Source organism: Eretmochelys imbricata, chromosome 7 (genome assembly GCF_965152235.1).
Source record: "Eretmochelys imbricata isolate rEreImb1 chromosome 7, rEreImb1.hap1, whole genome shotgun sequence".
Classification (NCBI taxonomy): domain Eukaryota; kingdom Metazoa; phylum Chordata; order Testudines; family Cheloniidae; genus Eretmochelys; species Eretmochelys imbricata.
In genome coordinates, this window is record NC_135578.1 from 31,679,847 (window position 1) to 31,700,460 (window position 20,614).

Sequence of the window (20,614 nt, forward strand, 5' to 3'; positions counted from 1 at the left end):
ATTAGGAGAGCAACTGATGGAGTCAGGTATTTCTTTTATGCAATCCTGCTTATGTAAGAAGTATGCAGTAAGTCCTGTTTCCCAGAACACAGTAGGAATCAAACAACAGGAGGCAGTTTCTTGCTCACAGTTCTGTGACTCTCTGTACCTCGGGGGAACGCCCAAGACCCCCATGTTCATCTTTATAAAATGATTGTGTGGTATCCAATGCAACGTTTGTCATGTTGGGTATCTTTGGAAGGCTCATGATGCACTGAGCATGGTCGTTATAGTAATGATTACAATAACATTACAGTAATGCTATAGGTTACAATTTCATGTATATAGTTATGAGGCTGAAAATGTATCCTCATGGCTTAAAGCAAGCCCAGGCAAAAACTCTCCAAGAACAGAGAGGCAGTTCACACCTCATCAGGGCAGATATGGGACAAACCCAGCCCAGCCTCACAGGAACAAAGGACACTGGCCTAGGCAGCAACAAAAGAATCTGTTAGACTCTTGAGGGAGTCACCCTGTCCTTCCTTTGGTCAGTTTGGAACTGTGATGAGGTAATGCTCATCTGATTCTGAAGGGGGGGGCAAAGCCAAGAAGGAAGAAAGGACATGATAAAAGGGAGAGACATTTGCCACGCTCTCTCTCTCTCTCCCTACCCTCTTCCATCTACATCTACAGACACCACCACCACCAAGCGACCGAAGCGCTGATCAAAAGGGAGACCCTGGCTGAAGAGCAACCAGCCAGCCTGTGGTGAGAAGCATCTAAGTTTGTTGGGACACTGAAAGTGTTAAGATCAACTTAGAATGCGTTTTGCTTTTATTTCATTTGACCAAATCTGACTTGTTATGCTTTGACTTATAATCACTTAAAATCTATCTTTATAGTTAATAAATTTGTTTGTTTATTCTACCTGAATCAGTGTGTTTTGTTTGAAGTGTCAGAGGCTCCTAGGGTTGTGTCTGGGACTGGAGATATTAGCTAGTGTCATTCAGTTGCAAGTAGCTAAGAGCAGCTTACACGCCAGAGGCTGTGCATGAACATCGTGGGAATAGGGGTTCTCACAGCAGAGCAGGGTAAGGCTAGCTCCCAGAGTCAAGGATTGGAGTGACCTAGCAGATCACTGGTCCGGATAACACCAGAGGGAAATGTCACAAGTTCCAAGCCTCTTTCCAACCAGCACTTAGCCCAAAAGCTCTCACTCTCTTAGCTTTTTCTCAAAGAGATGCTACTAGTTTTTCTGTGGGTGTGTCTTTGGTTTTCTGCTGCTTCTCTCTCCCATGCAGACACAGTTCCCCAAATAATGCCCAAGTCCCTGTGTTTGCTGTATCAATCCCTAGGGAAACTTCTAGGGCCACATGATTCAGTTTCTATTTGAGCCTTACCATATATCTGTGTTTTGGGTGGTGGCTTCTATTGTTTCAGCTGCCTGGTTCCATAAAGGAGCTCCATTGCTTTTTACACTTATCCTGAGTGAAAGACAGTTATTACACTCACCAGCTTCAGCTAGGTTTAACCCTACCCATAAATAAATTTATATGCTTAACAAAAAATGGAGGGAAAAGGATTGTATGTGAAAAGTGAAAATTTTTAACAAAAGGTTAAAAATATGGGAAAGGACCTATCTATTGTAACAAAGGAATATTATTGCAAAATCCTGAGCTAAATAAAGGAGTTTATGTTGCAGTTTAATATATTTTCTTGCAGTGAAAAATGCTGTACAATTTCAGAAGCCCAGTCTTGTATTTTGAAAAGAGATCTTGGTTTTGGTCCTTGCAACTTGGACTGCAAGAGACAAGAGTAAAGGAAAAACTCCTATTAAAATAACAACTTGCAAAGATACAGCTCACCTTGCCAAAGGATCACAAAGCACTTCACAAACTGATCTGAATTATCATCCCCGTATTTTCATGGATGAGGCAAAAAGTTATTTACTGAAAGATCTCAGGGTGAATCCTTGACAGAGATGGGAAAATAACCTAAGGGTTCTAGTTGCTTGTCTCTTGCACTAACCACTAGACTCCACTTTCCCATCTAGAGCTGAGAATAGAACTCAGGAGTCCTAAATCCCAGCCCACATGACCACTCTGCTCCAATCGCTAGACTCCACCACTCCAACGAAGGCCTGGAACAGAATTCAGGAGTCCTTCCTCCCAGCCCCCTGCTCTAACCAGTAGAACAGACAATGCATTATCCCCTGCCACATACATTGGATGCAACTTCTGCACTATTAGGAAAGAGACTGTTTTGTAACTTACAGCACCTCTGAATATAGCCCAATGGGAAAAAGAGAAGAGAAAAGGAGGATGAAATGGGACAAAGTAGCTAGGGACATACAAGCTACAGTTGGCCAGATTCCCAGCTGGTGCAAATCAGTGTAATTCCACTGGAGTCAATGGACCCAGATCCCCAGCTGGTGTAAATTGGCTGAACCTCCAGTGGAGTCAATGGGGCCAGATCCCCAGCTGGTATAAACTGGCATAGTTTCCTCATCTTCAAGGGAGTGATTCCAAATTACAGCAGCTGAGGATCTGGCTCTTCACTGGGATGTTCAGTTTATGCAAGCAACCAGCTTCTACAGCCAGCTGATGCCTCAATGACTAGCATGAGCTGAGCGGATCACTGCAGGACCCCCACATGCTGGCAGTGCTACAAAGACTGCTGGCATGGCCTGTCCCCTCATTATTTTCATGTCAGCAGGCCAGAATTGCCTGCTCCGGTGTGAAAACCTCTTCTGTTTTCTGGCCAGCAACATTTACATTAATTCTTTTCAGTTTGCACTGGGAAAGGGTGAATGTACTAAGCTTGCTTTCAAACCCATTAACACTGCAACATTATTTCATGTACATCTATTTCTCTCTCCATAGCTTTTCCATAGATACATAGATTTTTTTTCCTTTAAAAAATGAAAAAGTTTAGTGAAAAATTCCATTTTGTTAAAAAGCCATTGTGCATGAGGAAGAGAAGTTGTCACATGGAAAATTTTTAAGGTCTAACAGGAAGATCAATATAATTGTGCCCTTTTTGCAAATGGGGAAACTGAGGCACAGCAAGATTAAATGACTTGCCCAAAGCTACCCAATACGTCAGAGCTGGAAGCAGAACCCAGCTCTCCTGAATCCCTGAGCAGTGCTCTATCCAGCTGAGCACATCCCCAGCATTATTACAGTGTTCTGATAAGACTGTTAGCTTGCAGGAAACCTGTTTTGCCTTGTTAGAAGGTTTCAAATTTCTTCTTGTTCTGAAACAAGCCCCTGGCTCTCGAACGTTCATCCCACATCTGTTTCTCTGGCATCATTTTTGTTCTACCGGCAAGCATCCTCATACCAGGAACTGCAGGAAAGGCATCATATTTACATTCCCCAGTCATAATGTTCTGCTCCAGGTCCCGGCTGCATGGTGGGATCATGTTAGCTCTTGTCTATTAATTTGCTAAGTGGGGGTTCTCCTAACTGGGTCATTAAAGGGGCACTCAAGGTTTGCCTGCTGGGCTTTTGATGCCGTTATTGGGCCAAGGGCAAAGAGGTTGCAAGTTCTAATGAGAGAAGTTGAGCAAGTCCCACCTCCTTTGTCCTCATGTGTTGCTGTCATAGCCTGATCTCCACTGATCCAGTAAGATTTCTGGACAATTTACTTGGTGAGAGTATGATCCATTGACCCACAGAGAAAAGCAGCTGTAGCCTATTAAAGACATTGCTTGGTAGCAACATAGGAAGCAGGTAAGTCTATTTTACCAAGGTTTATATTTTAATTGTATGGGGCCAGATTCTCAGCTCCATTGTAGATCTGTGCCTGTTTACACCAGCGGAGGATCTGGCTCATTGACTCTCCCTGGTTTTGTTGAATAGGGGCTTGAAGGGGAGTGACTCCAGATTTACGCTTGTGTAGCTAGGCCAGGTGGTGTAAATCAGCATAGCCCTATGTCTTTCATTGACAGCTGAGTTCAATTCTATACCTTGCCCCTCTGCACTATAGATACATGGAAACTCCCGCTGAGCTATGTGAAATTCCAAAATGTTGACCATCTACACAATAAGATTTGCTCCACAGTGCAAAGTACATCAGGGTTGGAAAACTCAGATTTAAGGGCATATTCTACCTGGCTCTCCCTTGACATCCTTTCTCCAAAATTCCTCTTAAAATAGTTTTCTTTTTGCATTAAGCCTTCCAAACCAAGGGGAACTTTGCCTAACTAAACAAATGAAACCCAACAAAAGATTAACTAAAAGTGCAGCAGAACCCTGAACAATCTACTTCTTGACCTGGAGCTCAACTAGGCACAGCATTCCCAACCGAACTGCTCCATCGGGCTTCTGGGATTCACAATCAACTTGGAATTGTCTAGTAGCCAAAAGAGACTGTGGATTAGTTGTGCACGGAATGACCTAGAATTTTTGCATCTGGTTTAATTGCATGGATATTCTGATTAGCTGCTTATTTAATCAGCAGATCCTTAATGCAGCCAAATCGGCCGCTCGGTTGTAGGAATTCACTTTGAGCTATTGCTAGACCCATTGCAACTCTTTCTGTCTTTCCAGAGTAGACTGCAGCATCTGACAAGACTGGGAGTGGATGTCTAAGCAAACACAAAGCTGTGCGCATCTGTGAGTAAACAGCAGTGGCATTCCTCTATTTACATCTGCACATTGTTTTGGGTGTGCATCTATTTCACAAAACAAGCACATTCAAGGTGTCAGAGTCTTCTGGTCTGGGGCAACATGACTTTTGCAGAACTTTTAGAGCAGGTCGGCAGTATGGGCCGTTTCCAAAGTATCCATGTTACATTATTGGTCCTGCCAATATTACTGATGGCCAGCCACAACATCCTGCAGAACTTTACCGCTGCTACCCCTGGGCACCACTGCCATATTGCCATTGTTGCTAACTACACTTGTGATGACAACTTTACTGACCTCCTGTATTGCCAGGAGCTCCTCAAGGTCTCCATCCCTGTGGATGGGAACCAGCAGCCGGAGAAGTGTCTCCGCTTCATCTCCGCCCAGTGGCAGCTCCTAGACCCAAATGCCACAACAACCAATGGGACCGAGATGGACACCGAGCCCTGTATAGATGGATGGATATATGACAAGAGTGTTTTCACCTCCACCATCATCACCGAGGTAAGAAAGAGTCTCCTGGCAATGGGTGGCTAGTGACTATGCTGAATCAGATTGCTATCTGGTGACCACCAGCATAGTTTCATTGAAACCAACAGAGCTACTTTGATATCTGCCAGATAAGGATCTGGACTAGTATTGTGGTAGTATCTGGACACCTCGCACCCCACCATGTTGGGTGCTGCACAGATCCTGACCAAGATCAGGGCCACATTTTGCTAGGTTCTTCACAAACCTTATCAGAGTTTGGGGCCCCCATTCTCACTATGACCAAGTTCGCTGGACTTGTCTCCCTCATGCTTTCTCACTGGGATGGTGTTTTCTCTCCCACTTGCAGTGGGATCTGGTGTGTGGCTCACGGACGTTGAAACAGATGGCTCAGTCGATCTATATGGCGGGAGTCCTGGTGGGAGCGATTGTGTTTGGAAGTCTCTCTGACAAGTAAGATGCCTGTCTGTCACTTCACTTAGGTAGGGTGCAGGAGATGAATGCAGGGTGGGGGCGGGTAGTGGCCCAGTTCTAACAGTTTCCAGCTGTCTTTACCAGCACTTACAATCAGAGAGGAAAAATGGCCCAGTGGTTAGGGCACTCACCTAGAACTTGGGAAAACCTGGGTTCAAGCCCCTGTTCTGCCACAGACTTCCTCTGTGACCTTGTGCAAGTCCCTTACTCTCTTTGGGTCTGAGTTCCCCATCTGTACAATGGGGATTGTAGCACTGCCCTACCACAGTGATGGGGGTCATACTGTTTCCCCCAGAGTGATGACTCAGCACTCTAGCCACAAGCCTATCCTGCCTGTTAGCAGCTAGCCTTGGTTTTCTCTGCCACAGGTTTGGACGGAAGTCACTCTTGATCTGGTCCTGTCTGCAAATGGCCATCACCGGCTCTTGTGCTGCTTTCTCATCGAACTTTGCCATGTACTGCGTTTTCCGCTTCCTGACTGGGATGGCTCTGTCGGGGATCAACCTCAACTGCGTGTCCCTCTGTAAGTACCGACCCAAGCAAGCAGCAAGTCCTTTGGGGTCTTACAGGATGTTTCCATTAAGAGGAGAAGTTGATGATGAAGCCAGGTATTTCTTTGGTGCGTTCCTGGTTATTTACAATGTCTTGTTTCCCTGTTCACAGCAGGAAACAAACAGCAGGAGGCAGTTTCTTTGCTCACTGTACCAACCCTTTTCCAGCCAACACTCTGCCCAAAAAGTTCTCCTTCCTAGTGTTTTCTCAGGGTCACACTGCCAGGACTTCTCTGGCTGTGTCACAGGCTTCTTTGTACTTGTCCTATTATTGCTGCTTTTCTCACACACAAAGACACACACAACTGCACCAGTCCATGCTCCAGGCCCTGTGTGCTATATCACTGTCCAAGGAACCCCCATGGGCCACATGACTCAGCATCTGCTCAAGCCTTGCTATGTGCCTATGTTTTGGGTGGTGGATCCTATTGTTTCAGATATCTGGGTCCATAAAGGAGCTTGATTGTTTCTTACTTTTATCCTGAATGAAAAGTGGCAGTTATGCCCACCAGCTCCAACCCCCCAGCATAACAGTATCTTCCTACATTAAGATAAAGAGGATGTTGAGGAGAACGAGCATTACAATATAATGCATGTGACAGAGACGCTAGGTGAGGCGTTATTCACCCTTCAAACAACTTATAGTCTGACCAGAAAGGTGGCCACACCTCAGAGCCCCAGTCATGGGTCAGGATCCCATTGTGCTAGAGTCCCTTTAAACACAGAACTAAAAGACAGTCCCCCCCTGCAAAGAGCTGCAGTCTAGAGCTGGGTGATATTTTTGAGCTGAAACTTTTTTCCATAAAACGTTTCGTGAATTCATGTTGGTTCAGCCACATTGTTCACGTCAAAAACAAATCAGAAAAAGTTGAAACGTTTTCATTTTTTTGGTTCAAAATGACTTTTCATTTAAAAATTTCCTTGAATTTTATATTTTTTTTAAATTCCAAAACATGACAAAACCTCTTGACAGGCAAAACAAAACAGCTAATTTAACCCAAAATGAAACCTTTTTCAACTCTCTGATTTGCCCAAAAATTAAAAAAAAAAAAAAAAAAAATTCTGATTGGCCCAAAATGAATTTTTTTCTGTTTTTTTTTCCTTTTTCTTTTTGAAGTTGCCACCAAAATGAAAAATCCATTATTCTCCCTACTCTGCTGAAATTCCACTGACTTGTTTGGGGGTGGATTTAGGTGTGCAGGTGGCTTTGAAAGCTGGGATTGGTGTTCTCTGGACTTTGACGCTCTTCCCCCTTTTATCTCCTCACGCAGCTGTGGAGTGGGCCCCCACTAAAGTCCGGGCAGCAATTGGCATGGTGACAGGATATAGTTACAGCATTGGGCAGTTCATTCTGGCTGGGCTAGCCTATGTCATCCCAGATTGGCGCTGGCTGCAGCTGGCTGTTTCGGTGCCCTATTTCATCTTCTTCTTCTATGGCTGGTAGGTGTCATTCCCACTTGTAAACCTTGCCAGCATGGGGACCTCCCTGTTATCCCTTGCGGGGACCAAGGGGTTCTGGAAGATGTTCAGACTGCAAACTCTCAGACACTGGGCGTGTCTCTCACTGTATGTCTGTCCAGCACTTGGCACAGTGGGGTTGCACTGATTTTGATTTTTCATATTATGGTAGTAGCATCTAGAGGCTCATCTGAGTTCAGGGTCCCATTGTGCTGGGTGCGACATAGACACACATTGAAAGAGAGGCCCTGTCCTAAAGAGCTCACAGTCTAAATAGAAAAGGGAAGGGTAATTATTCACATTTTACAGACTGCGGGGCTGATGCGCAGAAATATGGCGTGACTTGCCCAAAGTCACATGGGGCATCTGTGGTAGAGCAGGAAAATGAACCTAGGTTTCCAAAGCTAGTGTCCTACTCACAAGACCATTATTATTATGGTAGCCCCTACAGACCAGGGCTAGGAGCTGTACAGACACTGTTCCTGCCCAGACATGCTTACAGATGCAACAGATGATCTTTGGGCAGAGAACCAGCTGGGAAGTGATTTGCCAAAGGTCACAAGACAGGCAGTTCTACAGCCAAGAAGAGAACCCAGCTGCCCTGCCTCCTAATGCTGTACCCTATCCATTAGACCACACTGCTTCTCAACTTGCTTCTTTAGCCTGAACACTGCATCTATTCTAAGCACATAGAGACAGAGGAGTTTTGAAATGTTTCCGAACTTGGGGTGACAAAATAGCAAGTGTGAAAAATTGGGACACTTTTTTTGGCGGGGGGGAGTACTATAGTTGTGTATATAACACAATATCGGGACATTTGGTCACCCTACCTGAACTGCAACAGACTCTTTCTGTACCATACATAGGTTGGGAGCCCCAGGTGTCCTGAGTCTTGGTGTTTCTCATGGTGAAAAGTATCCTGTTGTAATGAACATACAGGCAATTCTTTATTAAACTGCTGGACAAACACAGCCCTGGGGTTCCCCTGGGTTTTCCACCCTGCACTTCCTGGTGTCACCACATGGGGTCATCATCAGCCCTGCCCTGCACCAAGGCAGATGGCAGGGAAGCTGGCTACCATGTGGCCTTTTGGTTCCAAACAGGTGGTTCACAGAGTCGGCCCGCTGGCTTGCAACAGCCGGCAAACTGAACCAGGCATTAAAGGAGCTGCAGAAAGTGGCACAAATAAATGGGCGAAAGGAAGAAGGGGACAAACTCAGCGTAGAGGTGAGGAACTGAATAGGCTAAAAGGGAGGCTGTAATACATGGATCTTATCTGCGTGCCTCTCACCCTGTGATTGCCAGAGAGAGGACTGACACACACGAACACACCATAGAGCAAACTCATACACCCCTTCTCCAGAGTGGGAAAACACACACACACACACACACACACGCACACACACAAAGAGGGAAAGTGCTGGGCAAATAATGGATTTTTTTGGTTACTGGCAATTCCAAAAACTTGTGGAAAAAAATTGTTTCAGGTCAAACTGAAAACAATTTTTTTCAAAGTTTTTGGCAAATCGAAAGGGAAAATATTCAGTTCAGGCCAAATTTTCATTCACCATGAAATGATGCTTTTTTAATTTGAGCATTTTTTAACATTTACAAAAAATATTTATATAAAATTAAAGAAAATTTCAAAACAAAAATTTGCTTCAAATAAAAAAATCAAAACATTTCATTTCAAAAATGTAAAAATAAAACACTTCAATTTGGTGGCTGGTTGTTTGTTTTTAATTTTCCAAAACAATTTGGTGAAATTGACAAAAATTTGCAATTTGTTTTGATGTCGCCAAATCTGCATTTTTCACTGAAAAAAGTTTCAGCCAAAACATTTTGTCCAGTTCTAGACAGGGACACATGAACACTTGGTGCCAAGAGGGTAATAAATATACACTCTCCCAAGCCCAGAAATCAAGTCGTAGAGTCCAGCTATAGCTGTTGTGAAACAATAGCAATAAAGAATCCAAAAAAATCATATCCAGGCCTTAACAACTCCAGTAAAAGAGACAGCCAGGCGTACTGACAGGGTGATCCCCATAGAAATCTAGCACATGAATTGCTGTCTGGAAACGTAGCTTGCTAAGGGGATGTTAGAATGGGAGACCTCATAGGATGCACCCTTCCAATCCGTAGGAGGCATTCAGTACTTTGCACAGTGCCCTAAACAAGGAGCCCTGTGCTATGAGTTGAAATAGCCCCACTGGAGGTTGCCCTTCCTGCTCTTTGCCGCTTCCCTCGGCTACCTGCATCTCCCAGTGGTAGCCAGGGGTACTGCAGCCTGAAGACTGGCTCGGCCGGTGACCAGTATTGCAGCAGCTCCAGACCCCGGGTGTTTACATGGATAGCGAGAATACCCCAAGTCATAACGATAAGGATTTAAATAACCAAGGATTTGGGGAAGATATAAACTCTCCGGTGTCTCTTCCCCACAGGACTTGAGAGCCAGCCTGCAAAAAGAAATGTCCGCAGCCAAGTCCACCCACACAGCTGCCGATCTGGTGCGTACACCGTCTGTACGCCGGGTATCCTGGTGCCTGTGCTTCGTATGGTAGGTGGGTTCATTCAGCTGCAGAGGGAGGCAAAGAGGGTGGAAGGGCAGAAAATAAACCAGGGGCTTTTGTTATGATGGTACGACCGGCTGAGATCCAAATGCTGTTGTGCTTAGTGCTGTACAGTAGGACGAGACAGGGCCAGGCCCTACTTTCAGGAGTTTACAATCTAAGTAGACCAGAGGTAGGATTATTGCCTCCATTTTTATAGAAGGGGAACTGAAGCACAGAGAAACTAAGTGACTTGCTGAAGGTCAGACAAGGGAGTCTGTGACACAGGGGAATTGAACTGCGGTCCCCCAAGTCCCAGGCCAGAGAGCATTTTACAGCACTCCCAGTGGCAACAGGAGGTACTGCGCTCTGCAGACTTTCCATTGTACCATGCATTTTTGTGCCATCAACGACAGGTTCTCCACCAGTTTTGCCTATTATGGGCTGGCCATGGACCTGCAGAATTTTGGGGTCAGCATTTACCTCATCCAGGTGGTATATGGAGCTGTCGACATCCCTGCAAAGCTGATTGGTTTCTTCATGATCAGTTTCATTGGCCGGAGAGTCACCCAGGCTTCTGCTCTCATCCTAGCAGGGCTTGCAATCCTGGCCAACATATTTGTGCCACAAGGTGAGGTCCTGGTGCACTATCGATCTGCATGCTCTGATTTTAATCAGCATGTATTAGCATGTATATACATTTAGCATACATATAATTTAATTAGCATATACGCAAGATACAGCAAGAGTAATGTTACAAGAATAGTCTATAAAAGCAACGTCTGTATATTAAAGGTGGTTGAAAATGTTTTCATTCAAACTGTTTTTCAACAGAAAATTGGGGGATTGGCTAAATTAAGTTTTATGTGAAAGTCATCAGCTTCACACAGAAAATTTCAATTTTTCAGTAAAAAAATGAACACCCATGGCACTTCTTCCCCCCACCCAAATTTTAATTCTGAAATGCTGGGGTCCCTAGCCAGACTATGTCTCCCATAATGCCATGCAGCTGCCATGACTCATCACTTCCCATCTCTTTGCTTCCCTTTACTGGTTCCTTCTTATCATATCAAATATAAGCTACTTGTCTTCACTCTCAAGATTCTTCATAACCTATCCCCACCTGCCCTAACAGCTCTCATTCAATATTAAAAGATCGACTCCAATCAGTCCATGATATCAGCTTCTATCACCCACTTGTTACATTTTCAAACAAGCACCTTTGTGCTTTCCCCCATGCTGCCCCTCATGCTTGGGAAAAGTTCCCTGTAAGCATCAGCAAAATTAACATCATATCCTCCTTCAAAACCCTGCTTAAAACTCCCTCTGCTCTGAAGCCTACAAAAAACTTGACAGTGGTTAGGTTGCTGGTGTGCTGAAACCACACCCTACCGTGCTTGCCAATAGTGTCTCATTGTTTCCTTGTGCTGCCCCATGATGAACCAAGGGTCACCCAATGAAATCAATAGGCAGCAGATTTAAAATAAACACAAGGCAGGACTTCTTCACATAACACACAGTCAACCAGTGGAACTCATTGCCAGGGGATGTTGTGAAGGCCAAAACTATAACTGAGTTTGAAAAAGAACTGGGTAAGTTCATGGAGGACAGGTCCATCAATGGCTATTAGCCAAGATGCTCAGGGACACAATCCCATGTTCTGGGTGTCCTAAGCCTCTAACTGCCAGAAGTTGGGAGTGGATGACAGGGAAGGGATCACTCAGTAATTGCCCTGTTCACTCCCTCTGAAACATCAGGTGTTGGCCACTGTCGGAAGACAGGATACTGGGCTAGATGGACCATTGGCCTGACCCAGTATGGCCATTCTTATGTATTTATCTGTCTGTATCCATGTCATCATTTGTCTTATACATAGATTGCCAGCTCTTTGGGACAGGGACTCTCTCTTTCCTGGCCCATGATTGGGGCTCCTAGGCACTATGATAATACAAATAATAAATAATATGGGGAGGCCACAGTGCATCCTGGAAATATAATCTGACCATTAAAAAACAAGACAACAATTAATTTGCAGTATAAAGACATTTTTCTTGGAAATTACTTTTTGACCAAAAAAAAATTCAACCTCTTGTAATTACTGACTCTTTTTACAGAGTTGGGGGGGAACTCGAGGACAGGGAGATTAAGGACTGTGTTTGCATGCCCACACTGTGCAAAGAGCTAAGTCCCAGCAGCACCTGCTGATGTCATCCTTTCCCTCTCCCTAGATCTGCAGACCCTGCGCACTCTTTTGGCTGTGTTTGGAAAAGGCTGCCTGGCTGCCTCATTCAACTGTGCCTTCCTCTATACAGGAGAGCTCTACCCCACCGTGATTAGGTATGTAGATGCAAACGCCCATTAAGGAGTCCTACCTGGGCTGCTGGGCTGTGTTGCAGTTTTCACCCTGCATGATTAACCTCAAGGAGATGGCAATGACAGAATGACAGCAAGAGCTCTGGTCAGCTGAGCCACTGGGTTTCCTACAGCTGTTAGGAGATGCAAATCCAAACGAATCTATTGGATAAGGCAGACTGAATGAATCAGCATACCTTGTTCTACTGCTTTCTGACAGGACATTGCAGGCAGGCAGGTTAGAGAGTAGATTAGGTATGCAAGTTGTGAATAAACAACATGGAGATTTGTAGCTCAGAAAAGGCAAACCCAGCTGAGGGCTGGTTCCCAGTCCCTGACTGTTCTCTCTCCATGGCAGACAGACCGGAATGGGGTTTGTGAACACCCTGGCTCGGGTGGGCGGCATAGTGGCCCCGCTTGTGCAAATGACCAGTGAGTACTTACCCTCCCTGCCGCTGATCATCTATGGAGCTGCCCCTGTTGTATCCGGCATCGCCACCTGCTTCCTACCTGAGACCCGTAACATGCCGTTGCCAGACACCATAGAAGACATCGAGAGGCAGTGAGTAATTTCTGTGACTATTACGGACAGCTAGTGGAGAGGCTAGGGCAATGGGCTGGGGCTCAGAGACCTGGGTTCTATTTCTATCTCCACCAGCCTGATCTTAGGCAAGCCCCTTCCCCTCTCTATGCCTGTGTTTCCCCTCCCACCCTTTGTCTATTTAGATTTTAAGCTCTTCAGGGTCTGTCTCTTAGTGTGAGTCTGTGCAGCGCCTGGCACAATGTGGCCCTGACCTCACCGGGGTCTGTGCAGCACCCAGCACAATGAGGCCCTGATCTCAGCGAACATGTGTGTAATTAGGTGTTGTCAGCGGTGGGATTCAGTTTTCAATCGGGTCCTTCAAAAAATGTAAACACCAGCTTAAGCCCCAACCCAGAAACCTGGAAAACTGTATACACCACCCTTGGCACCCTTGATAGGTAATACTTTCCCACTTGCAAGCACTGAGTGTAGGGGTTAATAAAAAAAGCTTTATGAGGATGGGGGAAGGGGGCAACAGAACTAACTTGAGAAAGCCAGCAATTAATTAATCCACACTGTTAGGTAAGACTCTCCCCCTCCCCCTGGTATTTTGGCAGTAATCCCAGCCTCAGGCCTCCTTTCACAGTTGTAAAAAGAAAAGGAGGACTTGTGGCACCTTAGAAACTAACAAATTTATTTGAGCTTAAGCTTTCGTGAGCTACAGCTCACTTCATTGGATGTAAAAGCTTATGCTCAAATAAATTGGTTAGTCTCTAAGGTGCCACAAGTACTCCTTTTCTTTTTGCGAATACAGACTAACATGGCTGCTACTCTGAAACCTTTCACAGTTGTGAGCAGCTCAGACATTCCAGCCACTTCCCTTCTCAGCATCATCACGGTTTGCTGCCCGGGGCTGGTGGAGTCTGGCCATACTGCCTGGGCTGCTCCAGTGGCCTGATTTCAGCTTTGCTTGCTAGGCAGAAAGGTCTGCAGCAGAGTCCCTCCAATACATGTCTGCTGCTCTGTAGAGCTTCAGCCCAAGCCCTGTCCGCACCAACACACTGCCTCAGCTCAGCCCTGGTCTCTGCCTCAAAGGCACCTCAGCTCTACTCCCCACCACTGCACCGTACACCATCTCAAAGCCAGTTTAGTTCAACCCACAGCTAGCAGGAGCCCTTCTCTTTCTTTTCTCATGAGGCTCCCTTACCCAACGGTGCCCGACTGTGGTGTCAGTTAGGGTGACCCCCTCACCCAGCATGTCTGGTGCTGTTCACTTGTCCTTTCATTTCCTAGCAGGGTCAATAGCATTTTATTGCCCCCGAACTCAAAACTTAACTATATTTTAACCAAAATGCCCCAAATTAGCACAAAGAAAAGGAGTACTTGTGGCACCTTAGAGACTAACAAATTTATTTGAGCATAAGCTTTCGTGAGCTACAGCTCACTTCATCGGATGCATTCAGTGGAAAATACAGTGGGGAGATTTTATATACACAGAGAACATGAAACAATGGGTGTTACCATACACACTGTAACAAGAATGATCAGGTAAGGTAAACTATTACCAGCAGGAGAGCGGGGGAGTGGGGAGGAACCTTTTGTAGTGATAATTAAGGTGGGCCATTTCCAGCAGTTGACAAGAACGTGTGAGGAACAGTGGGGAGGGGCGCAGGGGAGGGGGGGGGAATGAACATGGGGAAATAGTTTTACTTTGTGTAATGACCCATCCACTCCCAGTCTTTATTCAAGCCTAAGTTAATTGTATCCAGTTTGCAAATTAATTCCAATTCAGCAGTCTCTCGGAGTCTGTTTTTGAAGTTTTTTTGTTGAAGAATTGCCACTTTTAGGTCTGGAATCGAGTGACCAAGGAGACTGAAGTGTTCTCTGACTGGTTTTTGAATGTTATAATTCTTGACATCTGATTTATGTCCATTTATTTTTTTACGTAGAGACTGTCAAGTTTGGCCAATGTACATGGCAGAGGGGCATTGCTGGCACATGATGGCATATATCACATTGGTAGATGTGCAGGTGAACGAGCCTCTGATCGTGTGGCTGATGTGATTAGGCCCTATGATTAGGCCCTATGATTAGGCCCCTGAATAGATATGTGGACACAGTTGGCAACGGGCTTTGTTGCAAGGATAGGTTCCTGGGTTAGTGTTTTTGTTGTGTGGTGTGTGGTTGCTGGTGAGTATTTGCTTCAGGTTGGGCGGCTGTCTGAAATGAAGCCTGCTCCATTTGGACATTTCTCTTTCCTCATCGACAGATGCTGGCAGAGACCTCCCATCCCATGGTGCCCTGTCCATCTGGAGTTCTTAAGCAGCTCTGGACTACTCTTCTTCCTGTTCACAAACTGTTCACAACAATCAGCTCCCACCTCCCTAGGGCTTCAGACCACAAGGATTACATGCATAACACCCTGCACAGGGGGCCCCAATCTCAGCCAGGGTCTGTGCAGTGCCTGGCGCAATGGGGCCCTGATCTCAGTTGGGGACTGTGCAGCTCCTGACACAATAGGGCCCTGATCTCAGTCGGGGTCTATGAAGCAGTTGGCATAGTGGGGCCCTGATCTCAGTCGGGATCTGTATAGCACTGTGGGGCCCTGGTCTTGGTTGGTGTCTTCAAGGTGCTACCATAATGCAAAGTGTGGGCCATAGGGAAGGAAAATGACATGCCCAAAGTCACCCCGTGAGTTAGTGGCAGGGCTGGGATTGCCATCAGTTCTCACTCCCTCATCCTGTTCTTTAGATCAGCGCTTCTCAATGGTTTCTATATCAGGACCCTGCAGCTGGCATCTAGCCAGGACTGGAGCTGGTTGTGAATTTTCCAAATTTTTTTGGTTGGAAAATGCCAATTCGTCAAAACCAAAACTGTTTATGGGAAAATGTCAGTGTTGGTGAATTGAAAAACATTCTTTAAAATAAATTTGTCGACATTTTCAAAACAAAAATAAAGTGGTTTTCTGGTTTGAAATGACTTTCCTCTCAGAAATTTAAGCTAACGGTAAGAAAAACAAATTAAATAAGTAATTTGGTCAAAATCAAAACAAAATGTTTCAAAATTATTGAAATGAAACATTTTAATTGATTCAAAATGATTTTTTTTCAGTTTTTTGATTTATGACAATTTTTGAGGTTTTGACTTTTCATCCCAATTGGGGACAGGAACATTTTTCAAAACTCAAAAATATTCATAGGACATGACAATCATTCGCCCTGCTCCTGCCCGAGCCAAGAGCCTGACTCCTACATGGGAAGGAGAAGGTGATCTTGACCCTTTGACGCCTGTTCTTTGCTCTCCTGGGGACCACAACTGCAGGACCTCTAGACTGAGTCCATGCTGCATTATGCGGGTTGGGGGGGATAAAAGAGGGATAATGTAATTCACAGAGCTATTGGGAGGCTTAGCTAATCCCTATTTACAGAGTCATGACTTGTTGTGATGAAAAGATTAAAAGAAATGCAGAATTGTTATATAATCATGTGGTCTCTTCTTATTCCCTTATAGGAGAAGGTCCAGAGTGATTACAGATGTAGGACGGGAAGACAAGGTTCTGCTGAAAGCTTCCAGATTGGAACCACTCAAGGAAATCATTTGAGAGGAGAAACTAAACAGACTCTAGGTCTTGATACCAATTAGTCAGATTAAAATCAAACACGCCCGCATGTTTTACTGGCTCAGGATCAGAGATTGCTTCTGTGCAAGGGGTATTCATGAGATATTATGTCAGCCTTTTGTATCCACTTTCAGAGAAGCTAATAAAGTCAACTGTGCCTCTAAAGGTACAAGCCATGGTTGTCAACATGAGGCGGAGGTGTGAGACTGGACACAGCGTTGGGCGGGGAGACAGACAACCTGGATTCTGATCCTGGCTCAACCATTGACACTGGACTTATGTCTATTGCTCTTCCCACAGCAAAACCAGCGTGAACAAACTGCACTGATCCAGTTGGGTCCCAAATAACTGTGTCTATTTAATAGGGCTAGCCAGAAAACAGGAATTCTGTTTAGCACAATAATTTCAGAGGTTTCATATCAGAACAAAACCAAGACCTTTCAAAACGTTTCATGAAAACGGAGAGCTCCATCCCAGAAGAGCCAATAGCTCAGGCAAAGTAGCAACCTAAACCTTGTTCTTCTGCACCCCAACCAAGTTCCCTAACAACCAGGATAGCAAGTCAGCCCTTCTCACTCTCTGCAGGGACTTGAACCTGATTCTTCATCACAGGTGAGTACTCTGGCCACCAGGCTTTTCAGGGGTGGGCCTCGCTCACGCTATCATTTTGATCAGAAATTCCATCCTGGACCTGAGAAACCCTCCCGACAAAACTTTGGTCGAAACCAAAAAGTTTCGGTTTTGACCAATTGGCAACTTCCCACAGAAAATTCTAACCCAGCTCTTCTATTTAGTACATGTAGCCATTCGAAGCCTAGCTACATAGACACCATTGCTCTGAGTGGCTTTGAAAACACAGAACACAGCAAAAGCCTTTAGAGGGACCACAGACTAGTTAATTCTGCCGTATTCCTGTACTACACTCTGCAAGTCACTTCCCCACTCCATGCCTCAGTTTCCCCTCCCACACCTGGTCTATTTAGATTACAAGATTTTCAGGGCAGGGACAGCACCCTACATAGTGGGATCGTGACTTCTTATTGCTCCTGAAATATGCATAAAAACATACATGTTTAGAGGAGGTTCCGCACAAAGGGGTTCTGAGTATGGTAGAAACATGGTTACAGTCCAGGGCCGTGCTGCCATGCAATGAGAGAGTTTATCACTCAGTAGTTCATGTATCTCCCAGACTCTAGCTTCCCAGGCTGACAATTTGCATCAGACCCATAGGGGAAGAACAAATGCGGGTCCAAAAAGGAAGTGTTTAACCCAGTCCACAATCAAGCCACACCCACAAATAAGCCCCACCCTCTTGAGATACACATGTCACTCAAAGTCAAGGTGACCATGTTTTCAATACCTCCAGCCAGGGCTTTTGTATGGCGATGTTGTATTAGGGTCATACGTGAGACAAAGTTATTCATGTTACAGGAGAGCTCAAAGGCCCTAACAAGAAGAAGGGCCCCATTGGTTAGGCACTGCACATACACGTAGCTAGGGCCAGCCTTTGCCCCAGAGAGCTCACCATCTGAACAGACAAAGGGTGGGAGAGGAAACAAAGATACAAAAAGAGGAAGTGATTCACCCAAGGTCACTCACCAGGCCAATGGCAGAGCTGGGACTACAACCCAGGTGAGTGTCGTATTCACAAGACCATGTTGCTTCTAAAAAATGCCCAGTGCTGGCATCATTGCTAGAGTGGGTCAGAAATGGGGGTGGTTCCAGAGGGAAATTTTGACATTTGGCGGAAAAGCGGGGATTCGAACCCACAACTCCCAAACCCCTGGTTTATGGCCTGACCAGGGGAACATCACAATCACTTTACTCACATGTCAACTGTATCCCAAACGCTTGTCCCACTGCACTATTAGTATCATAACAACGTGAGGCCCCAGTCAGAGATCAGGGCCCCACTGCAGTAGAGATGTGGAATAAATGAGGACATTCCTTGCTACAAAGAACTCACAGTCTTAGCACAGGACAAGAAACAACAACTGCTTCCCCCAAGGAACGGGCTACAGGGCAGGAAAAATGGTGGATGTTTCAGTTACAGCTCTGGATTGGGACCTTTTGGGGAGTCAATTCCCGCCTCCCCGGAGACGCCGTGTGTGACCTCAGACAAGTCACAGAGAGTAGCAAAAGCTCGTAACTTGCATAGGAAGGAAGTCCCGTTTTCAGAAGTGACTCAAAGACTTAGGAACCTGAGTCCACGTGACTTTCATAGAAACTTGAGCTCTTGAGTGCCTAACTCCCTTTTGAAAATGAGACTAAATGATTTAAGTCACTTGAAATGCTGAGTGGAGCAACTCTGAGATACCTTTAAGACTCTGGGCTTTCATTCCCTAGTTTCTCCATCTGTAAAAGAGTGCTAATAAACCTTCCTTTGACTATTTGCATCGCGAGCTCTTCAGACCAAGGGCTGTCTCTTACTAAGTGTGCCCGGCACAATGGGACCCTGATCTCAGTCAGGGTCTGTGCAGCACCCAGCATGACAGGGCCTGCATCTCAGATAGTATCAGCTGGTTTCTGGCAGCATCTGGCATAACAAGGCTTTGATCTTGGTCAGGGTCAGTGCAGCACACGGCACAATGGGGCCCCAATCTCGGTCAGAGTCTAGTACAATGGAGTGCAATATCTGTCAGGTTTGTGCAGTGCCCAGCACCTGCGAGGGACCCACTCTTGGTCAGGGTCTGTGTAGCACCTGGCACAATGGGGTCTTTAGGCACTGCTGTACTACAAATCATAAGTACACAAGGAGAAGGTAAGAGTAAGACAATCACGCTTAGGAAAAAACACTGCATTCACAGCACACCAATTCCCTAGCAATTGCTCCAATGGCTCAGGGTGAATTTTGTCCCAGATACTAACATCTCTTGTGAATAACTGACTACATCAAAGGACATCTACTTGCTGGACTGCCTTTTACACTCACCTGATGCTGTTACCCAGAACTATTGCTATTACTCTCAAGTACTGTGTGTATTACAGTAGTACCTAGAAGACACAACCAAGATCAGGATTGCAACATTATTTATTATTTGTATTTATTTCTATTGTGGTAGGGCCAAGGAGCACCAGCAAAGGACCAGGAGCCTATTGTGTTATGCATTAGACCAGTGGTTTTCAAACTGTAGGTCATGACCCAGTACTGGGTCGCGGAACGTAAAGCAGCGGATCACAGCGGCTCTGGTCAGCACCGCCGACTGGGCAATTAAAAGTCCCGTCAGCAGTACTGCCCGGCTATCTGTTCTGACACTGCACTGTGTTCCGGAAGCAGCCAGCAGCAGGTCCGGCTCCTAGGCGGCGGGGCGGCCACAGGACTCCGCGCGCTGCCCCCTCCCCAAGCACGGGCTCCACACTCTCATTGGCCAAAAACCGGCCAATGGGAGCTGGGGCGATGGTGCCTGTGGGCGAGAGCCATGCGGAGCTGCTTGCGCACCTCTGCCTAGAAGCTGGACCTGCTGCTGGCCACTTCCGGGGCGCAGTGCATTCCGCGGTGCCAGGACAGGCAGGAAGCCTGCCTTAGCACCCCCACTGAACCGCTGACCAGGAGCCGCCCAAGGTAACCCTGCGCCCCAATCTCCTGCCCCAGCCCTGAGCCCCCCCAAACCCGGAGCCCCTTCCTGCATCCCAAACCCCTCATCCCTGGCCCCAGCCCAGAACCCTGACCCCCTCCTGCACCCCAACCCCCTACCCCAGCCCAGAGCCCCCTCCCACACCCTGAACCCCTCATTCCCAGCCCCACCCACAGCCTTCACCCCCACACCCCAACCCTCTGCCCCAGCCCTGAGCCCCTCCCACACCCCAAACCCCTGATCCCCAACTCTGTTGGATCGCGAGTATCAACAATTTTCTTCAACTGGGTCGCCAGAAAAAAAGTTTGAAAACCATTGCATTAGACAAACACAGAACAAAGAGGTGGTTCCTGCTCCAAAGAGCTTCCAATCTAAGAGCAGACAAACAATGAGGGAACCCTGTCCCAGTTTAAA

General features: G+C 46.1%; 1 protein-coding gene across 1 annotated transcript; it reads left to right on the forward strand.

The window, feature by feature from the left end:
• Positions 1 to 4,712: 4,712 nt before the first annotated feature.
• Positions 4,713 to 16,607, forward strand: LOC144267485 (solute carrier family 22 member 6-B-like). The gene is made up of 10 exons (XM_077821492.1): positions 4,713 to 5,114; positions 5,449 to 5,552; positions 5,942 to 6,096; positions 7,396 to 7,564; positions 8,686 to 8,809; positions 10,024 to 10,139; positions 10,548 to 10,762; positions 12,360 to 12,468; positions 12,842 to 13,045; positions 16,517 to 16,607. The coding sequence occupies exons 1-10, from the start codon at positions 4,713 to 4,715 to the stop codon at positions 16,605 to 16,607; spliced, it is 1,689 nt and encodes a 562-aa protein (XP_077677618.1).
• The last annotated feature ends 4,007 nt before the right edge of the window (positions 16,608 to 20,614 follow it).

Bases quoted from the DNA above. Each gene is read 5' to 3' on its own strand.
- LOC144267485 (XM_077821492.1), top strand. From the start codon at position 4,713: ATGACTTTTGCAGAACTTTTAGAGCAGGTCGGCAGTATGGGCCGTTTC. The intron at 8,810-10,023 runs GTGAGGAACTGA...TCTTCCCCACAG, and splicing joins GGGACAAACTCAGCGTAGAG to GACTTGAGAGCCAGCCTGCA. The intron at 12,469-12,841 runs GTATGTAGATGC...TCTCCATGGCAG, and splicing joins CTCTACCCCACCGTGATTAG to ACAGACCGGAATGGGGTTTG.